General features: G+C 37.5%; 3 protein-coding genes across 5 annotated transcripts in view; all 3 read left to right on the top strand.

Annotated features, from left to right (window-relative positions):
• LOC137490940 (uncharacterized) overlaps window positions 1–26,421 on the top strand; it is a 627,578-nt gene that overhangs the window by 371,262 nt on the left and 229,895 nt on the right. The gene's annotated exons all lie outside the window — the stretch shown is intronic.
• Window positions 1–26,421, top strand: part of LOC148682145 (uncharacterized) — a 208,802-nt gene that overhangs the window by 15,486 nt on the left and 166,895 nt on the right. The gene's annotated exons all lie outside the window — the stretch shown is intronic.
• On the top strand, window positions 693–26,298 carry LOC141381645 (protein NLRC3-like). The gene is made up of 8 exons (XM_087248493.1): window positions 693–836; window positions 13,663–13,941; window positions 14,296–16,114; window positions 16,699–16,872; window positions 17,018–17,191; window positions 23,464–23,637; window positions 24,465–24,511; window positions 25,128–26,298. Exons 2-8 carry the CDS (start codon window positions 13,683–13,685, stop codon window positions 25,709–25,711), a joined length of 3,231 nt encoding a protein of 1,076 aa, XP_087104619.1. The 5' UTR covers window positions 693–836; window positions 13,663–13,682; the 3' UTR covers window positions 25,712–26,298.

Here is a 26,421-nt window from a genome sequence, read left to right as displayed (position 1 = left end):
CAGTAATAAGTGTGTCTGCTGTTGTTTGTGGAGTTGTTTTATGATCCTCTGCTGAGACTGAAGCTGATTTATTTTATTTGATTGTATTTAATGTTGTAACTCAAGTCACTGTTTGTGTTTCTTGTTTCTTTTCTTCAGAAATTGTGATTATTAACAGCAGGTGTTCATCAGTGTCTGAATTCACTCATTAGTGTTCATTAACTCTGGCAGGTGAACTATATTAGTGAACTAGTGTATGAAATAGTAAACAAGGGCACAAAATGTGATTTCAAACACAGACTTCAAAACATCGAATCTGAACTCTGTTAGCTCACAGTTTTCTGCAGCTGGTTACTTTCTCGAAAACCAAAATGTTACCCAGAATGCACTGTTTTTAACAGAATATTACTGTTTTAGTGAAAAAACATTATTTTACCGTAGAATCTGACCGTTTTTAACAGCAATTTTTACAGTGTACATGTATATAAATAATGAGTGCATTGTACCTAATGATTAATGTGAATGTATGTAGATAGTAGTTAATGAGATTAAAATAAAGTGCAACTGAAAAAAAAAACTCAAACAGGTGAGGTGAGAAAATGCTGACAGATTGTTCAGTTTTGTGCAAACTACACATTATATTCAGAAAAGAGTTTTTTTTATCAATTAAAAGTATTTTCTTTTATATACAGAACTTCTAGAAATGGCTTCAAGGAGAGGAGAGGAAGTGGGAAGAGGAAATGAGAGGCACCCGCAGTATGCAGCTTTACTGTAGTCTGTAACTCGCCGTAAAGGAGAAGAGGAGAAGTGTGGTGTCTTTGCTATTTTCTCTGTGTCCAGTGTTTCTACTGCTTCAGGTAAAGTCACTCATGTAAACTCCCACAGGTGCTCTGATATTGCTGCAGCTGTTTTTACTCTCATCTGCTCTGTTTAGGGTGTTTGTGATAGATGTTTTTCACTGAACTCATGATGTGCCGCTCCTTTAGAAACAGAAGTGAAAATGCTGAGTCTTTGGTTGCCATTTTAATCAGACAGAATCCATCATTTACAATGCAGTATACCTTTTTATCATTAATTTCTTGACAATAAATGTGTATGATTTATGTAAATCTGTATGTATGATTATATTTTAATCATATACAAAGAGATGATGGTAACACTTTACAATAAGTTAGGAATGGGTTAAGGATAATGCGGCCCTCCAAATCATGATATAATTATACATTAACATGTTATGAGTTCATGATGGTTAAATTAAGTATAAATCAATGTAGTAATTGATACCTTAATTAAAAGTCAAGCATGTACTAAAAAGTAATTAACAAGTAAGGTCACTGTTATTCAGACATGAAGTCCTGTGACACACACATCTGTTTGCATGTTTACATACTTGTATTTGCTTGATTTTGTTGACTGGTGGGTGCACTGCGATGATGCAAGATGGGCCTCAACTTCCCCTGCTTCTCAATTCATTTTTCAGTCTCCGTTGTCCAAACACTGCCTATAGATATAAAATCAATGGATCATTGTGTTCAATTTTATTGACTGATGGGTGCTTTGTGATGATGAATGATAGGGATCCAACTTCTAGCCTTCTCTTCTTTATTATTACCTCAGTCTCAGTTTTCCAAGCACTGGATATTCATATAAATACAATGAAACTGTTCATTTAAACAGAAAGTACCACATAGCTGGCGATGTATTTGCTGCATAATTGCAAGTTTAATTGCCTAAATTATATCCAGGGCTTGACATTAACTTTTTTTGATCACCAGCCACTGTGGCTAGTAGTTTTCCACCGTTACTAGCCACTCGCCATTTTCTACTGGCCACAATTTCATTGTTGGAAAAATATATTTTATATGCATAAATTTGACATTGGCATGCTAAAATTGCTTGATTTAAATTATTTTTACATGCCTCCTTGTTCGTTTCTCTTTTTTTGTGTGTATACATGAGCAAATATCTGTTCAAAGAATGGGTAAAGCAAAAGCAGCAACCGCTGCTGCTTAAAAAAAAAATCTCGAGCCCTGGCTTAAAAGCAGCAGGACTGTTGGTAAATGAGCATCTCTTTTTTTCCAGTCTATTTCAAAGAGAACTGATCACACCAGTTGCGTTTCAAGGCACTGTTGCTTCGCGTGAGGAAATGGCATGGGAGCTGCATTTTACATCAGCTGTGTGATTAAGTCAATGAGAGAGGATCACCTGTGTCTCACCATGTGCGTGATCATAATAATAATAATAATTCTTCATTTGTATAGCGCTCTTCTGGACACTTCAAACACTTTACACATTGGGGGGAATCTAATCCAGCACCAGTGTGCTGCATCCACCTGAAAAACTGAAAATTTGAAAATGACTTTTAACCAGCTAAAGTGGCTAGTGCGGGTGTCTGTCTAACCTGCCACAGCTGAAATCTACCTGCAATTGGCGGGTAGGCGGGTGTTAATGTCAAGCCCTGATTATATCTAGTTTCCATTAAAACAATGAAAACCAAACAATATTTTTTCAATTATAATAATTAACATACTTTCATTAGCTTTTAACTTTCAATATCTTTATCTAAAAATAAATAAAAAAATGAAGCTGCATGAATCTAGATCAACTAAAAGTGAATAAACTACAATTACTGGACAACCGATCGCTGACATTTGAAAACTCTATTTAGCATCTTTTGTTTTGTATTCTCTGAATTCTGCACTGCAGGGGTCTGTAGATTTAAATATATGCTGAAACATGGAGGAGCCAAAAACTAAATATTTGCTTTAAAAAGTCTAAATTAGACAGGCTAAGGAGAAATTTAGTGGGAACAAAAGCACTTCTAGACTGCGATGACGTTAAACAAAAAAAAAAAGAAATAAAGAAATAAAAAGATCAGGGGCCTCATGTACGAAGACTTGCGTTGAAATCATACTAAAACATTGCGTACGCACTAAGCTGTAAATGTGCGTACGCAGAAAAAATTTCAGATGTATGAAACACTGCGTACGCCGAATCTCACGCATATTCTTTTATACATCTGAATGAACGTGAAACTGAGCGCAACATGCACGAGCACAAAACCCCTCCCTGCCTCCTCCCCCGTATGAATATGCAAATGACTCTACTTAGGCAAAACCCAACTAAAAAGCAATGGCAAAAGCAAGCAAAAAGAGAAACTTTGAACAGAATGTGAATTGTAGGTGCTGCTTTCGGAGGTAGACCGGAGAAAAGCGGTGTTATTTGCAAGTTTGTTCTCCGGAATTAACAACAAAAGAAAAAGATTGAGTGGGAGAGTTTAGCTGATGCGGTTAACACAGTTGGGTCTGAACATCGCACTGAGTGAATTAGAAAAGAAATAGTGTGATTTATAGCTGTAAAATGTTGCAGCACCCATAACAGTCTCAGTGGCGCGTTCTTAAGATGCATGTCAACATGTTTTGACACGTTCGAGCATGAACTCGGTTCGAATCCAGCGTCTGATGAACTATTTCTTCTTTTTTCCCCGCTACATATCAGATTTTGCCAACTATTTATCACGAGAAAGACAAGTAGGAATCATTAATAAGTTTGTGCATCATATTTTATTTGCACATTTATTGAATGGAAATGTTTCTGATTCACGTATGCAAATTCATCTTCAGATAGTGTCTTTATAGCAATGTGTGTGCGGTAGATAGCTCAGATTACATTGGGAAAACAGGCGACCGCTGCAAATTGTGCTTTAATGTTTAGCTGGTCAAATGTACTGTATGGTATGGAAACCTTATATACCTGCTAGATGAACCTGTCTCATACAGCTGCCATTGCAAGGCTCAGACACTTTGTAGAGAGCAATTTAAGAGAGTTATTTTGCGGACCTTCACAGAATGTTATTTTGTTGTCTTGAATGTTAAAGACAGAAAGCTCAATCAATAAAATGTTACTAAAATTGGCTTTATTGGCAGAACACATAAAGCATTTGTCAAACAATTTCATTTTTAATATGCTGTGTCCGTGTGTGTTTGTGTGCGTCTCTTAGTCACGTTCTCTATCGTCCAGTTGTCTTTCTGCTGCCTGAAACAAAGCATAAATAACAATATTTACAAATAAGTTCACTTACTTTGTATTTAATTTTTTTTACTTTCAGGTGTACACAGTGGTGCTTGAGTCTTATAAAATAATTCAAAATTAATATATTTTGAATTTAAAAAAATGTATAAATCTCCATATCTACATTCCACTTATCTATTATTGAAGAACTGCCACTCAAATATCTTTTGATAAGAAAACGGTGTTACACACTTCACTGAAGACATCCATAAGCCTACATAGTTATTTTTGTTTGCGAAGCGCAAAAATTTGTTTCCAAACTACTTCTAAATTCAATTATAATTTCCAGCAAGTGAATAAATAAGCAATAATATAGAAGTGTGGTCAGAAAACTGAGTTGTTTTTTCACAAGGGGTTTTAATTCGTCTTTGACAGTACAGTGGATATTTTAGGCTATATACTACACTACCTCCTATTAAACGTTGACAAAAAATATTCTCATTAAAAGCTAAAACTTTTATAAACAAAACTTTTTAAAAAAAAAACTTTTTCCAGACTCCACACAGTAAAATCATCAGAGTTAAATTTACTCAGTTCAGCAGTACAGCAGTTAAAGTTAATGAGCCAATGATGGGGTTAATTAAGTGATGATTGAGCACTGATGATGAACACCTGCTGTTAATAAGCAGAAACAGAGAAGAGAAACACAAAACTACATCTACCTTCAGTCACAGCCGTATATAAAATAAACTAAATAAAACACATAAAATCTTTCAAAATCTCAGCAGAGCATCGTTAAGCAACTCCACAAACAGCAGCTTTACTTATTAACAACCTGTTTGGCTTTATTTGTGCTACACTACAAAATTTACATATAGATAATATTAATAATTAAGTAATTTTTTACAACAGCAATAAAAAAATAAACAAAAACACTTTTTGTGTTTAAGCTGTCACTATTGAGGAGAACAGTAGCTGCTTCACTTGGACTCTGACTCGTTTGTTAATGTTAGTTTCTCTTTGCTTGCTAAATAGTGTATTCTGGCAAACATTGTATAAAGAGAGCAATTGAGCTCTGGATAATTGACTCTGTGGTGGTTTAGTCACTGGTCAAATCAGTAAAATTGGTTTTGACCTATTAAGTTTAAATAATGTTTTATCACAAAAGAAGCACTGTATTAAGAAACCATAAATCACATTGAACATCTGAAACACTTAAAACACACAGACATAAAGAGTATGCTTCTCAACTATGATGAGTTTTTTTTTTTCCCTACAGTGCATGCTGGGAACTATGGATGAATGTTGTACACAGTGTTAAAAATTGTCCCGTTAAAAAACAGTAAAATACTGGCAGCTGCAGTTGCCAGCAATGTACTGTTATTTTACAGTATGTTGCTGTAAAAATACATGGACTACATTGATTTACACAATACTCAAGTGAACTCATTTTGCTCACTGAAAGCAACTGCCTCAACTTGGTCAACTGCTGAATGAGTTTATGAAGTAATGTGCTATATATGCTTAGAAGCATACTTATAATGATAACTTATTTTAGTTAATTAGAAAAGTTCGGTTTAACTCTAATGTCTTATTTTTCACAACAGCACACACACATGTAAATCTGGAATCACCAAAGAGATTCTGACTGCATCAGCAACTAAACCGCCGCTGTCTTTAAATAGAGAAACATACAGAACAACACCAGCAGCTCATTGTTCATCTTTAACTCATACACTGGCTCTACTCTCCTCCACAACGGTGACAGACAGAAGAAATTAGCTTCAGGTCTTACAGTAAAATACTGTTTTTTCCTTGATTTAACAGTAATCTACTGGCAGCTGTGGTTGCCAGCAATCTACTGTTTTTTTACAGTCTATTTCCGTAGTGTAAATTAACAGTATATTACTGTTAAAATACATTTTTACACTGTGTTTTTACCTCTTACACCTTTAACCCTTTAAACCCCAGAGCATATACTTCAGTTTTTATTGAAGTGTCCACACTACTGAGTGTTCAAGAAACATGGAGCAAAGCTGAAGTAAATTCATTAATTAACTGACTAATTAAATGATAATTGAGGATTAACAATGAACAAATGAAGAAATACTGAAGGGAAAAAAACAAGAACAGAACATACAAAACTTTAGTCACAGCTTTATAATGAAATAACCTGAAGAACAACAAATGATTAAATCATTTAAATGATCAGCGGATGATTAAACAACTCTACAAACATCATCACCAGCTACACTTATTACTTAATACATGTATTTTTGTATAACATCTACTAAAGTTCTTCTTGAGAAAAAGTTAAAGTTTTACGTCACCATCATGGAGAACAGAGTTTGCTTTAGTTGGGCTCTTAGCCCTGTCATTTTAACATGTATATATCTTGGCTGCTGCAATTGTTAAGAACTTTGTTTAAGAAGCTCCTTTGTTGTGGCAAGCCAGCCAAAAACTTAAATAAGATCTGGTGATGTTCATGTTGCTATTAAATGGCAGAGTCTGTTCTCATTTAGTATAATAAAATTTACTGCTCCTATTCAATGTTAAATCTATTGTTTTACATTATATGTCTATATGTGGCAATGATTTCTGGAAGTTTTTAAGAATATCTTGGACAATAACACTGCTCTATGGTGTAAATCGCACTCAAAGAGACATCAATAATCAGCATATGAACCTCAATAATGGTGACAACTAACAAAATTAACAGTTTAACTCACAAACAGGCAACTGAAAGTCTAAACATAAACAAAAGCAGAATCAAACACAAATAAAGAAAAGTGTGAGACCTTTATACTACATTTATTTATACCGCAATGCATGCTGGGATATTTGTACCGTGCCACTCCCAGCATGCATTGCAGCATGAAACATTTGAGATGTTACCATTGTTGAGATACAAGGTCAGATTCATGAGGTCTGAGTGTGTATTTGTCATAACTGAACTGTTTTTGTATGTTATTTCTTAACTGTTAAGTAATTACGGAGGTATCTTTTCTGTTTCCACTTCTCATTAATTAAATTAATACCTGCAACTAAGCATAAAATCTATTGCAGGAGGCTCTTCTTCCAGAATTATAACAAAACATTTATCAGAACTAATGTCAGACAAAGAGATTTCTCTATATATTGACTTTCCAACTTAATTGCTACAATACAAGCACTTTGTTAACTCTTTATTATAGTAATTGGAGAGTCTGAATTAATAAGTTCAAGAGTGAAGAGCCCAACTAAACCAGCCCCTCACTCCATTACGGTGACACAAAAAACACCTTAATTTCTGTTGGATCTCAATGAGAATAGTATGGAAGTCAAATCAGTCAGTAATAAGTGTGTGTCTGCTGTTGTTTGTGGAGTTGTTTAATGATCCTCTGCTGAGACTGAAGCTGTTTTATTTTATTTGATTTTATTTAATGTTGTAACTCAAGTCACTGTTTGTGTTTCTTGTTTCTTTTCTTCAGTAATTGTGATTATTAACAGCAGGTGTTCATCAGTGTCTGAATTCACTCATTAGTGTTCATTAAAACTGTCAGGTGAACTATATTAGTTAACTAGTGTATGAAATAGCGAACAAGGACACAAAGGGTGATTTCAAACACAGACTTCAAAACATCGAATCTGAACTCTGTTAGCTCACAGTTTTCTGCAGTTGGTTACTTTCTCGAAAACAAAAATGTTACCCAGAAAACACTGTTTTTAACAGAATATTACTGTTTTAGTGAAAAAACATTATTTTACCGTAGAATCTGACCGTTTTTTAACAGCAATTTTTTACAGTGTACACTGTAAAAAATTGCTGTTAAAAAACGGTCAGATTCTACGGCAAAATAATGTTTTTTCACTAAAACAGTAATATTCTGTTAAAAACAGTGCTTTCTGGGTAACATTTTTGTTTTCGAGAAAGTAACCAACTGCAGAAAACTGTGAGCTAACAGAGTTCAGATTCGATGTTTTGAAGTCTGTGTTTGAAATCACACTTTGTGTCCTTGTTCACTATTTCATACACTAGTTAACTAATATAGTTCACCTGACAGTTTTAATGAACACTAATGAGTGAATTCAGACACTGATGAACACCTGCTGTTAATAATCACAATTACTGAAGAAAATAAACAAGAAATACAAACAGTGACTTGAGTTACAACATTAAATAAAATCAAATAAAATAAAACAGCTTCAATCTCAGCAGAGGATCATTAAACAACTCCACAAACAACAGCAGACACACTTATTACTGACTGATTTGACTTCCATACTATTCTCATTGAGATCCAACAGAAATTAAGGTGTTTTTTGTGTCACCGTAATGGAGTGAGGGGCTGATTTAGTTGGGCTATTCACCCTTGGCTCCATTTAAGAAGACTTTCCAACTGCTGTAATACAGAGTTTACAAAACGTTTGTACTATAGCAATAAAGTTGGAAAGTCAATAAATAGAGAAATCTAATTGTCTGAAATTAGTTCTGATAAATGTTTTGGTATAAATCTAGAAGAAGGGCTGTATGCAATAGATGTTATGCTTAGTTGCAGGTATTAATTTAATTAATGAGAAGTGGAAACCGAAAAGATACCTCCGTAATTACTTAACAGTTAAGAAATAACATACAAAAACAGTTCAGTTATGACAAATACACACTCAGACCTCATGAATCTGACCTTGTATCTCAACAATGGTAACATCTCAAATGTTTCATGCTGCAATGCATGCTGGGAGTGGCACGGTACAAATATCCCAGCATGCATTGCGGTATAAATAAATGTAGTATAAAGGTCTCACACTTTTCTTTATTTGTGTTTGATTCTGCTTTTGTTTATGTTTAGACTTTCAGTTGCCTGTTTGTGAGTTAAACTGTTAATTTTGTTAGTTGTCACCATTATTGAGGTTCATATGCTGATTATTGATGTCTCTTTGAGTGCGATTTACACCATAGAGCAGTGTTATTGTCCAAGATATTCTTAAAAACTTCCAGAAATCATTGCCATATATATATATATATACATATAATGTAAAACAATAGATTTAACATTGAATAGGAGCAGTAAATTTTATTACACTAAATGAGAACTGACTCTGCCATTTAATAGCAACATGAACATCACCAGATCTTATTTAGGTTTTTGGCTGGCTTGCCTCAACAAAGGAGCTTTTTAAACAAAGTTCTTAACAATTGCAGCAGCCAAGATATATAATTGTTAAAAATGACAGGGCTAAGAGCCCAACTAAAGCAAACTCTGTTTTCCATGATGGTGACGTAAAACTTTAACTTTTTCTCAAGAAGAACTTTAGTAAATGTTATACAAAAATACATGTATTAAGGAATAAGTGTAGCTGGTGATGATGTTTGTAGAGTTGTTTAATCATCCGCTGATCATTTAAATGATTTAATCATTTGTTGTTCTTCAGGTTATTTCATTATAAAGCTGTGACTAAAGTTTTGCATGTTCTGTTCTTGTTTTTTCCCTTCAGTATTTCTTCATTTGTTCATTGTTAATCGTCAATTATCATTTAATTAGTCAGTTAATTAATGAATTTAATTCAGCTTTGCTACATGTTTCTTGAACACTCAGTAGTGTGGACACTTCAATTAAAACTGAAGTATTTGCTCTGGGGTTTAAAGGGTTAAAGGTGTGAGAGGTAAAAACACAGTGTAAAAATGTATTTTAACAGTAATATACTGTTAATTTACACAACGGAAGTAGACTGTAAAAAAACAGTATATTGCTGGCAACCACAGCTGCCAGTAGATTACCGTAAATCAAGGAAAAAACTGTATTTTACTGTAAAACCTGAAGCTAATTTCTTCTGTGTGTCACCGTTGTGGAGGAGAGTAGAGCCAGTGTATGAGTTAAAGATGAACAATGAACTGCTGATGTTATTCTGCATGTTTCTCTATTTAAAGATAGCGGCTGTTTAGTTGCTGATGCAGTCAGAATCTCTCTGGTAATTCCAGATTTACATGTATGTGTGCTGTTGTGAAAAATAAGACATTAGAGTTAAACCGAACTTTTTTAATTAACTAAAATAAGTTATCATTATAAGTATGCTTCTAAGCATATATAGCACATTACTTCATAAACTCATTCAGCAGTTGACCAAGTTGAGGCAGTTGCTTTCAGTGAGCAAAATGAGTTCACTTGAGTATTGTGTAAATCAATGTAGTCCATGTATTTTTACAGCAACATACTGTAAAATAACAGTACATTGCTGGCAACTGCAGCTGCCAGTATTTTACTGTTTTTTAACGGGACAATTTTTAACAGTGTATGATTCTCTTACCATGCACTGCAGCCAAAAATACGAAAAGTCTAACCACTGTTGAGATAGATACGCTGATTACTGATGTCTGTGTCTCTGAAGTGATTCAGATGCTCAATGTGTTTCAATAAATATAAAACCACAGCTGAGGTCCATTCTCCTGATAAACACTGAATTTAGCTTCTTATGTGATAAACCATCATTTAAACATAATCTCTTATACAGTTACTCATGTCAAGAGTAAGAATCAATACAGGATCAGTCATCTTGATCATATTTGCTCTCATTATACTTGTCCTATCAAACGTAGAAAAATTTAACATTAGAAATCGAGTCCAAGTAAATCAACCACTTTTCTCCACAATGGTGACATCAGGGGGGGGAAAAAAAACGTTTTTTTTTTTTTGTAAAATGTAAAAAACTAAGACAGTTAATTCTCAATAAATCTCATATGGACTTTTGTGAACATCTGACAGAAATAAAGTCAATCAGGTAAGCAATGAGCAAACAGCAGGTGTTCATCATCAGTGCTCAATCATCACTTAATTAACCCCATGATTGTCTCATTAACTTTAACTCTGCTGCTGAGTAAATTTTGCTCAATTTAGAGAGGGATCAAATATTCTCTGAACTAAGTAAATTTTACTCTGAGGATTTTACTATGTAACCATTAAAATAAAATAAATATCCAACACAAATGTCAATTAACAGTAAGAAAAGAAATAGTTGTAACAGTCAGGAACAGTTGTATGTAATATCCGAGTGCTTTTAAGGAATAACCTTACCAGAAATTGGCAAAAGCAGCCGCATAAGCAGCTTTGTTGACAGGCAGAATGGGTGCCGTTGTTTAGGAATTTAGGGAACCGACTTCAAAAGAGTCGATTCCTCGATTCCTCAATGGACCTAGTGCTGGAATTGACTCGAAGACAGGAATCGACTCCCAGAAACGAGTATGTTTTTTTGTTTTTATCAAACTCTCCAGAATGAAGCAGTTACACGCTACACTACAGTTATAATGCTCATTCTTGAGCACCATGAACATAGAAGACACGTTTTACGCGTTTGCTTTTGAATTTTGAGACCTCCAGCACTAGCTATTAGAATTAGTGCTGTGGGAGTGCTCTTGGTAACGTTATTATGTGACCATAGAATGACCAAAACAGAACGTCCTCCTTAAGTCATATTGGAAACGTTATTATATGACTAAAGGAGGACCATGTGGAAACGCTCTGCTAATGTTAGAAAGTTTCTCTTTGTAATGTCATTATGTGACCATAGATTGACCAAAACAGAACGTCCTTCTAAAGTCCTATTCAAAACGTTATTGTTTGACTAAATGAGGACCATGTGGAAATGTTCTGTTAATGTTAGAAAGGTTCTCTTTGTAACATTATGTGACCATAGAATGACCAAAACAGAACGTCCTCCTCAAGTCATACTGGGAACGTTATAATATGACTAAATGAGGACCATGTGGAAACGTTCTGTTAATGTTAGAAAGGTTCTCTTTGTAACATTATGTGACCATAGAATGACCAAAACAGAACGTCCTCCTCAAGTCATACTGGGAACGTTATAATATGACTAAATGAGGACCATGTGGAAACGTTCTGTTAATGTTAGAAAGGTTCTCTTTGTAACGTTATTATGTGACCATAGAATGACCAAAACGGAACGTTCTCCTAAAGTCATACTAGGAACGTTATTTTATGACTAAAATAGAACGTTTTAAGAACCTCCCTAATGTTCTGTAAAGGTTCGGGACTTTCATTACCTTTAGGGAACTTTCAGGGAACGTTGCGAGAACGTCACCTCCTACCTGGGGACCTTCTTGAGTCAAAAAGACATGTTTTGTCATATAAACAAAAGCATATAATAATTTAGCCTCGTACATTACATATTGCATAATTGTTTTGTGTATTACATTTCAAAATTAATTTTGCTACAAACATCCCATGGTGTTATGTTGAAAATGTAATCCTGAATTTCCTAGACGTGAGTGTAAATGCATTTAGGAAAAATAACATTTAAATTATCGTTTTACTACTACTATAAATAATCGTTTTTGCTTGTACTTTATACACATCAAATTCAGATTGTGTATTGCATTTTCAATTTAAATTTTCAATTTATAAGGCATTAAAATGTGGATACAATTTACATATTAAAACCGTGTTTGAAATGAGAAATGCAAACGATGGGATTTCATTTTCAATCTGCACCAAACATTGTACATATGTCTTGGAAAATGAAAATAGAAATACAGAAATACCCCAGTGGGTCAGGAGGCTCAGGTTCAGGAGGCACTTGCAGTTCAGATAACCCCAGTGGATCAGGAGGCTTAGATTCAGGAGACACTGAGAAGTCAGACAGCTCTGGAAAGTCACACGGCTCTGGTAGCCATTCATGGAAGTCAGATGGCTTCTCTGGCCATTCGTGGGACTCAGGTGGCGGCTCTGGCCATTTGTATGATTCATGAGGATCTGGTGCCCGTCATTCAGAGAATTCAAGAGAATATGATGCCTGCCATGCGGGGGATTCAAGAGGATCTGGTGCCTGCCATTAAGGTAATTCTGGAGGATCTTGCACCCTCTCTGGGGACTCAGGAAGGGGATCTGGCAACTCTGGAAGATCTGACAACTCTGGCAGTTATGGCAGTGATGAAGCATCTGGCTGCTCTGGCAGTGATGAAGGATTTGGTGGATCTGGCAGCTCTGGCAGCCCCATTGCCAGCAGGCCTTGCTGTCCTTGTGGCCATGTGTGTCACAATAGAAAAAAAAGATTTTAATTCAAAGGATTCTGAGCATGTACAAGTACATCTGATGAGCTTTTATATTTTATTAGTCAATAGTTTTTTCAGTTTTCACTTTTTTGTAATAATTTAAACAATTAAAAAAATAAGGTACGTTAAATAGAACTGTACCTTTAAGGGTCCACAATAGGCCCTTATTTTGTACCCCATATGAATTATAAGACCTAAACTAGATCCCAGTGATGGGCATTTTTAGGTTAGAATGCAGTATGCCAGGGTCTTTTAACAGTGGACAAATGTGTGTGATTCTACACCGGTCTTACATGTCATCTGAAGTCTTTTCTAAAACGGGTTTTCTTCATTTTCTAAAATGGTTGTGTTTAACCAGTTGAACATCTAAATAAACACTCCTGTATGATGATACAGGAAGAAAAGTTACAGAGCTTCTGCTCAAGACACAAGTTATGTAGATGAACAAGAAACATCTACATTATTAATAAACTAAAAAATAGTGACAATCAATTTTCAAAATGCAGCTTTTTGATATTTTGTGTTTCTACTCGGAGGTTAATTTCATTATTTAAATAATAAATAAATGCTTAGGTCCATATGTTAATAGTGAAACTAATGCAGATGTTGTTGCTCTTGTCCTGTAGCTGTAAATGGGTGAAGCACAATGGCGAATGTTAAACAGCTGCTCAAGAACTCACTGGATGGACTGGTAGAAGCTGAACTAAAGAACTTTCAGTGGCACTTAGAGAATGACCATAGAGATATTTCAAAAGCTGAAATGGAGAATGCAGACAGGTTGAAGACAGTGGATATGATGGTGTCATGTTTTGGACCAGAAAGAGCTGTGAAGATCACAGTGGACATCCTGAGGAAAATAAAGCAGAATGAATTGGCTGATCAGCTGGAGAATACACAGAAGCAAGGTATTGTTTAATTTCCTGTCAAACTTTACAAATGTGACTCACGTGTTTATGAGTTCAAATCTTCCATGTTAAAACCCTTTCCTAGCAATGGTTTTTGAGTCAGATGTATTGTCATAACATTTATTGCACAGCTTCAGATGAACAGTCTTAAATTCAGCATTACTATAGACAACAGTGATGGTCAATCATAATGCTAATGCATGTAATTGGGTGCCTGCATTTCACATTATGAACATTTATATGTTTGTCTTAGTTCATCTAAATTTGTTTATATGTGTTATTGTTCTTTTTTCATAAAGGGAAGCACAGGGGCATAATCATGTTTTACTTCGATTTTTTCTCTCTCTTGTAAAGGTGCAGCTTCAGAGAACTATAAAACTCCTTCTCTTGAATACACAAACATCAGCCATGAACTAAAGAGGAAATTAAAGCTGGACTTTGAGCAGATATTAATTGGTGATTCTCAGAAGGGTCATCGGAAGCCTCTGGATGATATTTACACTGATCTATATGTGGTGGATAATGAGACTGGAGGAAGAGTAAATGACCATGAGGTGATTCAGATAGAGTCAAAACACAACCAACAGACAACCAAGGATAAACCATTTAAGTGTAACGACATGTTTAAAGTTCAGCCTGACACAGGTCAACAAAACAGAAGAGTCCTGACACTGGGGATCGCAGGAGTGGGAAAGACTGTCTCTGTCAACAAATTCATCCTTGACTGGGCTGAAGAAAAAGACAATCAGGAAATAGTCTTCATATTTCCACTGCCGTTCCGTAGACTGAATCTGATTAAAGAAGAAAAGTACAGTCTCATAGGTCTGCTAAACAAGTACTTCTTTAGCAGTGGAGGACTGAGCTCTCTTCCTAAAAAACAAGGTAAGGTCATGTTCATCTTTGATGGACTGGATGAATATCGCTTTCAATTGAACTTCAAAGAGGATGATGGATTTACAGATGTTGAAAAAGAAATGACAGTGAGTAGGATAATAACAAATCTCTTAAAGAGACAGCTGCTACCCTTTTCCCTCATCTGGATCACATCCAGACCAGCAGCAGCCAGTCTGATACACCGAAACTACATTGATCAGGTGACTGAGGTGCGAGGATTTAGTGATGAGCAAAAGGAGCAGTACTTCATCAAAAACAGCAGTCCTGAGGTTGCTGGAAACATCATCAGCCACATCAAGAAATACAGGAGTCTGTACATCATGTGCCACATCCCCGTCTTCTGCTGGATCTCTCTCACTGTTCTTCAGCGTCTGCTGGATAAAGAGAGCAATGAAAAAACACCCACAACTCTTACAGAGATGTACACCAGCTACTTACTGTGTCAAAAGCAACAGATAAAAGAAAGATACAGCAATGATTCTGAAAGTGAAGTCAATGCCTGGTCTTTTGATGACATTGTTCTGAAGCTTGGGAAACTGGCCTTTGAACAGCTGCAGGAAGGACAACTGATTTTCTACAAAACAGATCTGGAGAAGTGTGGACTAGATGTCAAGGAAAGGTTTGTGTTCTCTGGATTATGTACTCGAATGTTTCAGGAGGAAAATACCTTTTCGGGGAAACCGGTTTACAGTTTTGTACATCTCAGCGTTCAGGAGTTCATTGCTGCTCTCTATGTGTATTATACTCACAAAAACAAGAAAGCAAACCTATTTCTTGACTCCTGGAAAAAGGAACTGACATGGAACCTCTCTACAAAGACCCTGTTTAAATTTCATAAGGATGCAGTAAAGAAGACTTTACAAAGCAAGAATGGACACCTGGACCTTTTCCTCCGGTTCCTGCTGGGTCTCTCACTGGAGTCTAATCAGAGTAACCTGAATGAGCTCCTGCCGGGACTGAATATTAAAACTGAGAACATCAAAGACACGACAGACTATATCAAAAAGAAAATCGAGGAGGAAAATTCAGCAGAGAGGACCATCAACCTTTTCTACTGTCTGAATGAACTGAAGGATGAGTTTGTGGAGGAACTCCAGAAGAGTCTGAGCTCTGGAAATCTTACAGCACAGGATCTGTCCTCTGCTCAGTGGTCGGGTCTGGTGTTTGTGCTTCTGATGTCGGAAAAGACTCAAGAGAAGTTTGAACTGCAGAAATACAGAAGATCTGATGAAGCACTGATGAGACTGATACCAGTGGTCAAAAACACCACAAGAGCACTGTAAGAGTTTTCTGGATACACTTATTTCCATTTCACACATCGATTTGCAACACATCTGCAACCCAAAAGTCATATGTGTGCAGTGCAAAAACAGCACAGACTATTTGTGCTTTCACATCAAATATGTATCACTGATCTCCTGCTGTACACAATATCTGTTCTCCTTATGTTTACTCCATTTTCAGACATTCTTTTCAATACTTTGATTCTTTTTTTTTTTTTACTTTTATAATCTTGTCTTTCTTTTAACACACACACACACACACATATACACATACATACATATATAGATGGTGTGCGTTTCAAAACTGATAGCTCTAACATGTTAACATAAGTTTGGAAAACGGAGAAAGTTTTTAATAATGATAACTAATAATTAATTATTACACAAAACTGTCAATTGTTAGGCAAAGAATACTTTTGTTTATTTTACAGCCCTGGATTCTCCCTTAAATTCAGTATTTACAGAGTCCATATGGTGATTTTACCTTTGCTTATACTAAAACACAACGTTTAAATGTTTTTTGTCTCTGCTCTGGATTAATAGATAAATGCAAAATCATTATTACTGTTTTTCCTCACAGACTTCAGCGCTGTAATCTCACAGTTCAGTCCTGTGAGAGTTTGTCTTCAGCTCTACAATCCTCAAACTGTGTCCTGAGAGAGCTGGACCTGAGTAACAATGACCTGCAGGATTCAGGAGTGAAGCTTCTCTCTGATGGACTGAAGAGTCAACACTGTAAACTGGACACACTGAGGTCTGAGTTCAAACACCTACCTGACTGGCTGACTGATTGATTGATAGATAGATTGATAGATTGACTGATTGATTACAATTATTATTCACATAAAGTGAATGACAAAAAATACACTGTAAATTTGATTTGATTTCTTTTTTCTCAGATTGGTCATGTGTAAACTCACTGTTCAGTCCTGTGAGAGTTTGTCTTCAGCTCTACAATCCTCAAATTGTGTCCTGCGAGAGCTGGACCTGAGTAACAATGACCTGCAGGATTCAGGAGTGAAGCTTCTCTCTGATGAACTGAAGAGTCAACACTGTAAACTAGAAACACTGAGGTAAATGACTCTCCTCTCAACAATAACTACTAAACGATTTCATAATAGCCCACATTATTTCATATTAGGGCTTTTTGTGTTGTCATGTTGCTGATTGGAGGAGAAGCAGGTAATCTTAGGGTTTATTGACTCAGAATGCAGAACTGAATACAGTGCAGCAGAAAGCCTAATGGTGTCCAGACACAGCCTCTGAGCTCCAGTAAACAGAAATGTTCAACACTTGCTTTGAGTTCTCTTCAGCTTTGGAGCTGACACATATGACTGGTGCTGGGTGTGGAGGTTCTTTAACTTGACACGGCGTCTAAATAATGGTGAGCTAAAGTACACAGTGCTTCAACAGACGTGAGGCGTAAGAGTAATCATAACTCCATCATAATGGTAATGAGCTAAATGAACTCTCCTCATGTTGTCAGGTATATTAAATGTTGCTGTGTAGGTCATTAGCTTCAAGAAGACAAAAGTACAAATGAAAGAACACAAGAAGAAAAAATCATGTCATCTAACATCTCCTGATCACTCCAGTTCACACACTTTTCATCTTTGAATATGTATTTTCTCTCACTGACTGCTGTTAACATGATGCACGCTTCCCGTTATTGACATGTCATGAGCCCTGCTGATCAGGAGGCTATTCCATAAACCAAGCTTACAGAAAAAGCCAGGCTTATTTTGGTAAGTCAGGTTTATTAATGGTGAATTCGGTTTCATAAATCAAATTTACAATAGTTCAAACTTAGTTACCATGGCAACTTATGCTGGGAAACTAGCCTGGTCCGGGGCAGGCTAACTCTCAGGCTAAGCCTTAAGTTCAAGCTTAATCAAAGTCATTGATAACATTCACCTGCCATAATTTGATGGCATTAAATTCACTTAACCTCTTAATATTGATTAAAACTTTATAGCCACTTAATAGCAATATATATATATATATATATATATATATATATATATATATATATATATATATATATATATATATATATATATATATATATATTCCAAACTTTGCATACTGAATAATCTAATGTATATGCACAAATAGATTATTGTAAAGCATCCTGTAGAAAATATTAATTTAAAACAGAAATCTGTGAGGGGGGTTCTTAGCTCTCTCTCTCTCTCTCTTGAAATATATATATACGTTTATTTTTTTTTCGGCATAGTGCCTTCATTAATTTGGGGTTACCACAGCGCATTGAACGGCCAACTTATACAGCGATTTATGCAGCAGACACCTTCACTGGGAAACATCCATACACACTTATTCACATTCCTACACTATGGCCAATTTAGCTTATTCAATTAATCTATAGCGCATGCCGCATGCCTTTGGATTTGGGGGAAACCGGAGCACCTAGAGGAAACTTACACGAGCACGGGGGTAAAAAAGACACTGACTAATATAAAGAAGAAGACTACATTTCTTAAATAATGACTTTAAAGCTGTTAAATGAGTGGAATAATCAGGAGATGATCCGTGATGTGCAGCAGTGTCACTTTACTGTAAAGATATTTTCCCACGGGCTGTGGGAAACAAGTGGCAAATGGAAAGCAATGATTTGCAGCAGATTCGGGAGCAAATTAAATATCCCACCGCTTGTGCGTGCACGGCTCCTTATTTATTTTAAACCTATGTGCTTACATTTAGAACATTTTGTATGTTACAGTGAGCCTGCAATGCATTAAAACTTTTCCTTGCAAGCAACAACTGGCAGTAAGCGCAAATCTTCTCTCTCAGGCACATGCGGCGGTCAAGCACAATTACTATGTTTTATAACAAATATTAAATTTCATGTTAATAGGTCTAAATAACAATATAATAACAAAAAATAACAAAATAACAAAGTCTATTGAACAATCTGCAGTTTCGCGGCTCACTCGCTGTGAACAGCTGTGTCTCATTTCAGAGCTCTTTCAGTTCTCGAAGTTGCCATGGTAGCGCACAACATAATCGATGCATCTACGCTCGACTTTTAAGGTTTCATGACAGAAACGTGCACGAGCAGTTATCTAGATTAATTAAACTGAACTCAGACTAGTCAGATCAAATGATCTTCAACACGTTTAGTTCAGCTCATTGAAGTCAGGCTTTTGACTTTAATCCCCGCTTTTCTTAACCACTTTGATGAAATAGCCCCCAGCTTCTGATTGGCTGTTTCTGTTGCCAAGTGTCCAGCAGCAACAAGCAAACATTGCTCTGTCTTACACTCAACAAACTTACAGTAGCAGATTCAGAGATGCAATGATTATAGATTTTGGTTTTTAGGATTATAGTCTGAGAAATAATCATGGTTTCATGGTTATCACGAATATTAAGCATTCATTAATTTCAGAACACTACTAGTTTAGAAAAACACATGAAAACTGTATTTGTCTAATGCAGGGTTTGAAATTTACTTTTTTACTTGGTAGCACCGGTGTTCCCAACTTCAAAAATTTAGGAGCGGCAGAATAAATGTAGGAGCTCCAGAATAAATGTAGGAGCACCACTGCAAAAAGTTTATTAACAGATTTATTGTATTTGAAAACATGATCAATCAAGACTAACAAAAAACAAAAATATTTATCTAACTAATTCTGTAATCATAATGACTTATTGATATTTAAATCCAAAATGAATATCTAATAATGTTAAAACATTAATGATGTCAATTATACTAATAATGAATAACATTTCTCATCATCAGGCTGCCTTCAAAGTGCTTGAATATGAGTTATCTGCTATTAAATGTCTGTTTACTGCTACTTTTACTTTATAAAATAAACTAGCATCAAAAACAAATAAAGCGATGCAGAAAGAAATATTTATTTTGTACTATTGTTTTTATATGCATGTCAATTTAATGAATTATATTTCTGCTAGAAAACAAACAAAATTTTATAATAAATAATTTAATTCAAGGTGGCTGAAAGCTACATAGCCGTCATCAGTAACTAAATAGGAAAATAAAAGAAAGGAAGAAACGTCTCACTTCTGTCACTCTTTAAATGTTTAGTGTCATTGTAAATCCTCAGTCTCGTTATGCACTGATTTACATTTTCCTATGTTATTTCCTGTGGAATAAAGCAGGCGAGTCAGCCGACCCACTATATGAGCAGGATTCACACGATGACCACCGGCTCAAAACCGTACAGTTCTTCATCATGAGCCGCAGTGTCAGTTTAAACTTAGTAAAGGCGAGCTTCTTTGGCGATGACATGTAGAGTGTTAGATTTTACATTTAGCAGACATTTGCTCTGAACATTGAGATCAGGCCATTAATCAGCTGAGACACTCTGAGTCTTTCAGCACTCTCTCTGAAAACACTCTCTCGGCTGGCAGATCAACATTCACCTCATCATCGCTCTCATCGCCGCCATTGTTTGTAAGTGAAGTTTATGTATAAACTCATTTCGAGAGGATCACGTGCTTATGATTGCTAGCGGCTGGATCCGCATTATCTAATTAACTACGCTCCAATCAGATGACTCCTAAACTACTATAAATACCCTGGGGTTCATTCCACTGCTATCTTCGTTTTGAAGAGGCAGCTTCACTGTAGCTAGCTCTGTAGAAGAACCTACTCTAAACCAGCATGGACAACCAAAGCATCCCTAGTAGCAAAGAATTCTGGCCCAGATTTGGCAAAAAGCTGGCACAGCAGGCATTCATCCGGCACTGGCATACAGCATGTGGGCCAAACATGGCCCGGGTTTGGCAGAGGTAGCACCGTTTTTAAGGCGGCACACAAGATTTAGGCCAGATGAAAAACATAGTATTTGGCCCAGATTTAAAAATTATGTAAGCTTATAATGGCAAGTTAGTTGGATGTGAACAGCAACAAAACAAACTTCCTGATTGGCTGTGGCTATGAATAGGAGGACATTTCTGACAACGGATCTTCAATAAATACTTCCAGGACCACCAGACAAAACATACCACTTATCCTCAGCTCTCCATCCATTTGCCATTCTGAGGGGAGATGAATGCTCACCTCTACCATCATTGCACGTAGCGACATCATGCTACCATGACATTCGGCTGCAGAACCTGACCCTCATCCAACCATTACATTTTATATGCACTTCAAATACAATCACACTCTACATAAAAGATGCATTTCCACTCACATAGCCCACACCCTTGATGCCATATTTCTCAACTTACTTTGAATTGCGTTGTCACCCTGATACTAACTTCTGATTTCTGATTTCAGGTCTAACCCAAGGATCTAACCCAGGCGTTTCAGCTCTCCCTTCCTTAAACTTATTCTGCTCCAATCTACAATCTGCAAACACCGAACCTGCAACAGTGGATTTGTTAATCAAAAAAAAAATCAAAAATAAATTCATGATAGTACCATTCTTGCCCCACTGTCCAGCATTCTTGTATTAGTCCTATTGACATTGCGACTTGAAAATTCTCTAGCAAAAACGCTTGATTATAGGTCTCCGCTCCTCACAATTCTATATTCCTCAGCATTTAACAGCACTATTCCTTCTGACGAATACTCGCCGATTTACCATGAAATAAACCAAGCCACTTCCCTTATCAGAATAACCGGTTGCAACTCTTGGCGAAAATTTATATTTCATTCACCTTCATCATCATGCCAATCCACCCAGACTTGTAGCGTCTTTTGGCATCAATTGGCGCTCACAATTTTACTTTACAGTTCCATTAACTTAAGCTGCAAAAGTAGCCCCAAAATTTTAACATGCTTTTAGAAGCAGCATGCTGGATTTTATCTAATAACTACAAAATCCCGCACATTAGCCATCTCCTCGACAATTTTCTCCTCGCCCCTGGCTAAATACCTGATGATCACCCAAAGGTTTCGAGGATATAGGGATCCCCCTTGCAGAGGAGAAAACAGCTGGTCCTAGCACTTCTATAGAATTCCTGGGCATCAACCTAGATTCGAATAAATTCAAGCATCCCTTCCTTCCATACCTCCTTTAGCTCTTCTCTTCAGTCCCCAGTTCCTTTTCTACAGCGACTGAAATTCTTCTCCGGTGGATAATAACTTATTCACTGACACTGCCCCCTCAGCCAGGTTTGGCGGCTTTTACCAGGGTCACTGGTTTGCTTCAACATGGCCCCCGTAATGACTGCTGACATGTTTCAGGTTGCAAAAATCAAATTGCTGAATCTCTCTTGCTTTCTTTTTCAGAAACTTCGGCTCTTGGCACCAGTAGCAGACCAGCATCCAACACCTGTCCCAAATTATTCACATTGATATTGCCATAAACCATTCATTGCATCCAGCACTATTTTTACTCTGGGTATTTTGGCTTCCTGAGGTGTTCAGAAATGGCTATTGCATCCAAACGTAACCCCGCTATACACCCTACTATTTCTGATCTAACACTACAGAATGCTGAAACCCTCGCCCTTTTTATTAAGCAAAGCAAACAGATCAGACAGGTGAAGGGCATTCATTTGCATATTTAACATATTCCCCCACACAGCCATTCCAAACTCTCCTAGCATTTCTCCATTCAAGGAGATCAAAGGAGCCTGACTCACTTGCCCCAGGGGTCCAATCTGAGCTTCGACTCTCGCGAGTCACCCCTAGCCCATCCCCGGCCACCCCTTCACTACCACCTCCAGTAAGAGCCTTCACTACCTCCTCCCTCTTCCCGACTCTTACTGTGACCCACAGTCACATTCCCCTGTCAGTCAGACACGAGCCCTGATCAATAAGAGACTGAGCTGAAGGAAAATGAATGAATGATCTTCAATCTGCTTCAATACACACACATTTGTATAGATAAATCACAGATGTATAGAATAAATCACAGCCCTGCAGATGTTTAGTTTCTTCTTCTGCCTATCCACTAAAGGGGCTCCACATCTGGTAACACCTGTTCACACTGCTGTTAAAGCAGGTAAAGACACATTTAAACATTTAATCTGAAAGCAGTGTTAGCGCTGCACTTTACTCAGGGTTATGAAGCGCTGCTATGGAGTGGTGTTAGCATCGTATTTGTAATGTTAACACTGCATTGTGGTTAGGGATGCAATGATAAACCGATTTCACTATTAAACATGCTTTAATTCATCACGATTTATTAATCATAAACACTTCTCAACATCGTTTTTCTGCACGGATCAAAACTGCTGCAACTAAACACAGTTATGCCCACTGTGATCAACAAGGAGAGCTAATCAGGATGTGTGTGTTCATCACTGCTGTTGACATGAGCAGAAACAGCAGTCAGCATCTTCACAACACAAAGAGATGTGTGATTGTCCAACTGTGTGATGTGGACTATTGCTGTGTTTGTAGATTGTCTGGCTGTATGGTGACAGAGGAAGGCTGTGGTTTTCTGTCTTCAGCTCTGACTTCAAACCCCTCACACCTGAGAGAGCTGGATCTGAGCTACAATCATCCAGGAGATTCAGGAGTCAAGCTGCTCTCTGAACAACTGGAGGATCCAAACTACACACTGGACAAACTCAAGTATGTGGAGCATCCCTGGCCTTGTGCTTTTACACTGAATGGCTTTAAAAAGACACTAGAAAGCTCTTTTGTGATCAGCTTCAGTTTTCTGTGAGGGTTATGGGGTGAGGACAGACAGAAGATACAGCTTGTAGAGTATTCCAGTCATGTCTATGAAGAGCAAATCATTGAGTGTGAAATGAATCTCCTCTGTAAATGTTGGAGTGTATTGGCTCAGTTACAGTGACATTAAGCGGGACACACTGTACAGTTTCAGCATTTGAGCTGAGCAGAGAAACTTCTTCCTCCATTTCTGCTGAAGAATCCTACAATATCAGGTCAGGAATAGGGTTGGGGATTGAAGATGGATTCAGATTCTGGAATCAGACACTTGGATTAATGTTCAGACTCTTGTTCTAAAATCAACATCTGGATTCCTCTTCTCTGTGCACACTTGTGTATTTTTCACTTGCTAATCTGTCAGGAACTTGGGCGCTGGCGAGCAGCTTTAATAATCTGAACATAGTTTAGAGATAGACTGCAACATGTGCTCAAAGGCTGCATGTGCTGAAGAACGATGGCAAAGCTAAGTGTGATCACTGTAATAAATGAATGTTGCAGCAGGGTGTCTCCATCAACATGAGCAGTATCTGCGCTCGCTTCACCCACAGCAGAGGAAAAGAACGCACTGTGTTACATTCATTGTGCATCCCGGCTCAACCAACAAGTGTTGTGTGTTTTAGCTGAAGAGTTTGGAGCGTGTAGCTGAGCAGCTCAGTGCTAGCTTTAGCTTATTAGCTGAGGGGGAAACTAAACAGCTCATTCTCTCCATCTGTGTGTGTTTACAGTCTGGATCATGGAGGACACACGAGGATTACAGCAGGACCACGCAAATGTAGGACCGACCACACACACACACACACACACACGCACACACACACGAGGATTACAGCAGGACCGCGCAAATGTAGGACCACACACACACACACACACACACACACACGCACACACACACACACACGAGGATTACAGCAGGACCACGCAAATGTAGGACCACACACGCTCACATGCACGCTCACACACAGACACGCAAGCACACGCGCACACACACTCAGGCATGCATGCAAACATATGTCACATACACTCGCACATGTCACACACACATACACACACACAAACTCACTCTCTCTCTCACACACACACACACACACGAACATACACAAACAAACTCGCTTTCACACACACACATGCATGCGCGCGCACACACACACACACACACACACAAACTCACTCTCTTTCTCTCTCACACACACGCACACACACATACACTCACACAAACATGCACACACAGACACACCAGTGAACATGTGCGCGCACACACACACAAACACACACACAGACAGATACGCCCACACACACACACACATGCAAACACACACAGACAAGCACACACACACACACACACACACACGCACAGCTGTGATTATAAATGTGTGTGTTCTTGTGTTCAGATGTCTGTTTCCTCACTCTGGATCCAAACACAGCACACACTCAACTCAAACTGTCTGAGGAGAACAGAGAGGTGAAGTGTGTGTTAGAGAATCAGCCGTATCCTGATCATCCAGACAGATTTGATGGTGTTTATTCTCAGGTGTTGTGCAGAGAGAGTGTGTGTGGACGCTGTTATTGGGAGATTGACTGGAGTGGAGATAATGTTGTGTATATATCAGTGTCATATAAGAGCATCAGGAGGAAGGGAGGAGGTGATGAGTGTGTGTTTGGATTTAATGCTCAGTCCTGGAGTTTGAGCTGCTCTTCCTCCAGATTCATATTTAGACACAATAACACACTCACTGATCTCCCAGTGAAGCCGCTCAGCAGGAGAATAGGAGTGTTTGTGGATCACAGTGCAGGAACTCTGATCTTCTACAACATCTATAGAGACACAATGAGCCTCATCCACTCAGTCCAGACCACATTCACTGAGCCGCTCTGTGCTGGGTTTACTGTTTATCCTGGATCATCAGTGAAACTGAGCCGAAGACTGACGAGAGATTTACCCAGAATCCTCTGCAGGAGCAGTCAGCAGCAGTGATGTGTGTGTGTGTGTGTGTTTGAGAGTGTGTAGGTGTGTGTGAGAGCGAAAGCGTGTGTTTGTGTGTGTCTGTATGAGATAGAGTGTGTGTTTGTGTGTGTGAGAGAGTGTATGTGTGTGAGGGAGAGAGATAAACAGTGTGTGTGTGTTTGTGCATGTTCAATATTGTGTGAGTGTTTGTGTGTGTGAGCGCGTGCGTGTATGTTCACTGCTGTGTGTGTGGTGTATGCACGTTTACTGCTGTGTGTATGCACTTGTGTGTGTGTGTGTGTGTGTGTGTGTGTGTTCACAGCAGTTTGACTGATAAATATGAATTTGTAGCTAAATCGTTTGCCCGCAAAGCAGCTTTACCCATTGTTTACATCGTTGCTACAGCATACCGTTAACGCTAGACACTGTACATGTCATGATCAATTTTAACTAATAAAAACACTGACTGGTTATACCTGACAGCTTCTGCTTTGAGGAGATTTTAGCCGAATCCAGCACTGAACTGGGAGAGATTCTGGAGCTGTTTTGTCAAATCATGCTTGCTGTGTATATTATAATTCTCTGGAACATAATTCATATTAAACTGTAAGCACTTCTGTCTTTGTGTCATGTCCTTTGGAAGCTTAAATACAGAAACGGACGAAGCTCTGTGGAAATACCAGCGTTTAGACGCATTTTTAGCTTCATCTCTGCTATAACGTTACAGCACCTCTGGCCAA

Source organism: Danio rerio, chromosome 4 (assembly GCF_052040795.2).
Source record: "Danio rerio strain M-AB ecotype USA chromosome 4, GRCz13ab, whole genome shotgun sequence".
Classification (NCBI taxonomy): Eukaryota; Metazoa; Chordata; class Actinopteri; order Cypriniformes; family Danionidae; genus Danio; species Danio rerio.
This window is presented reverse-complemented; position numbering and strand designations above follow the sequence as displayed.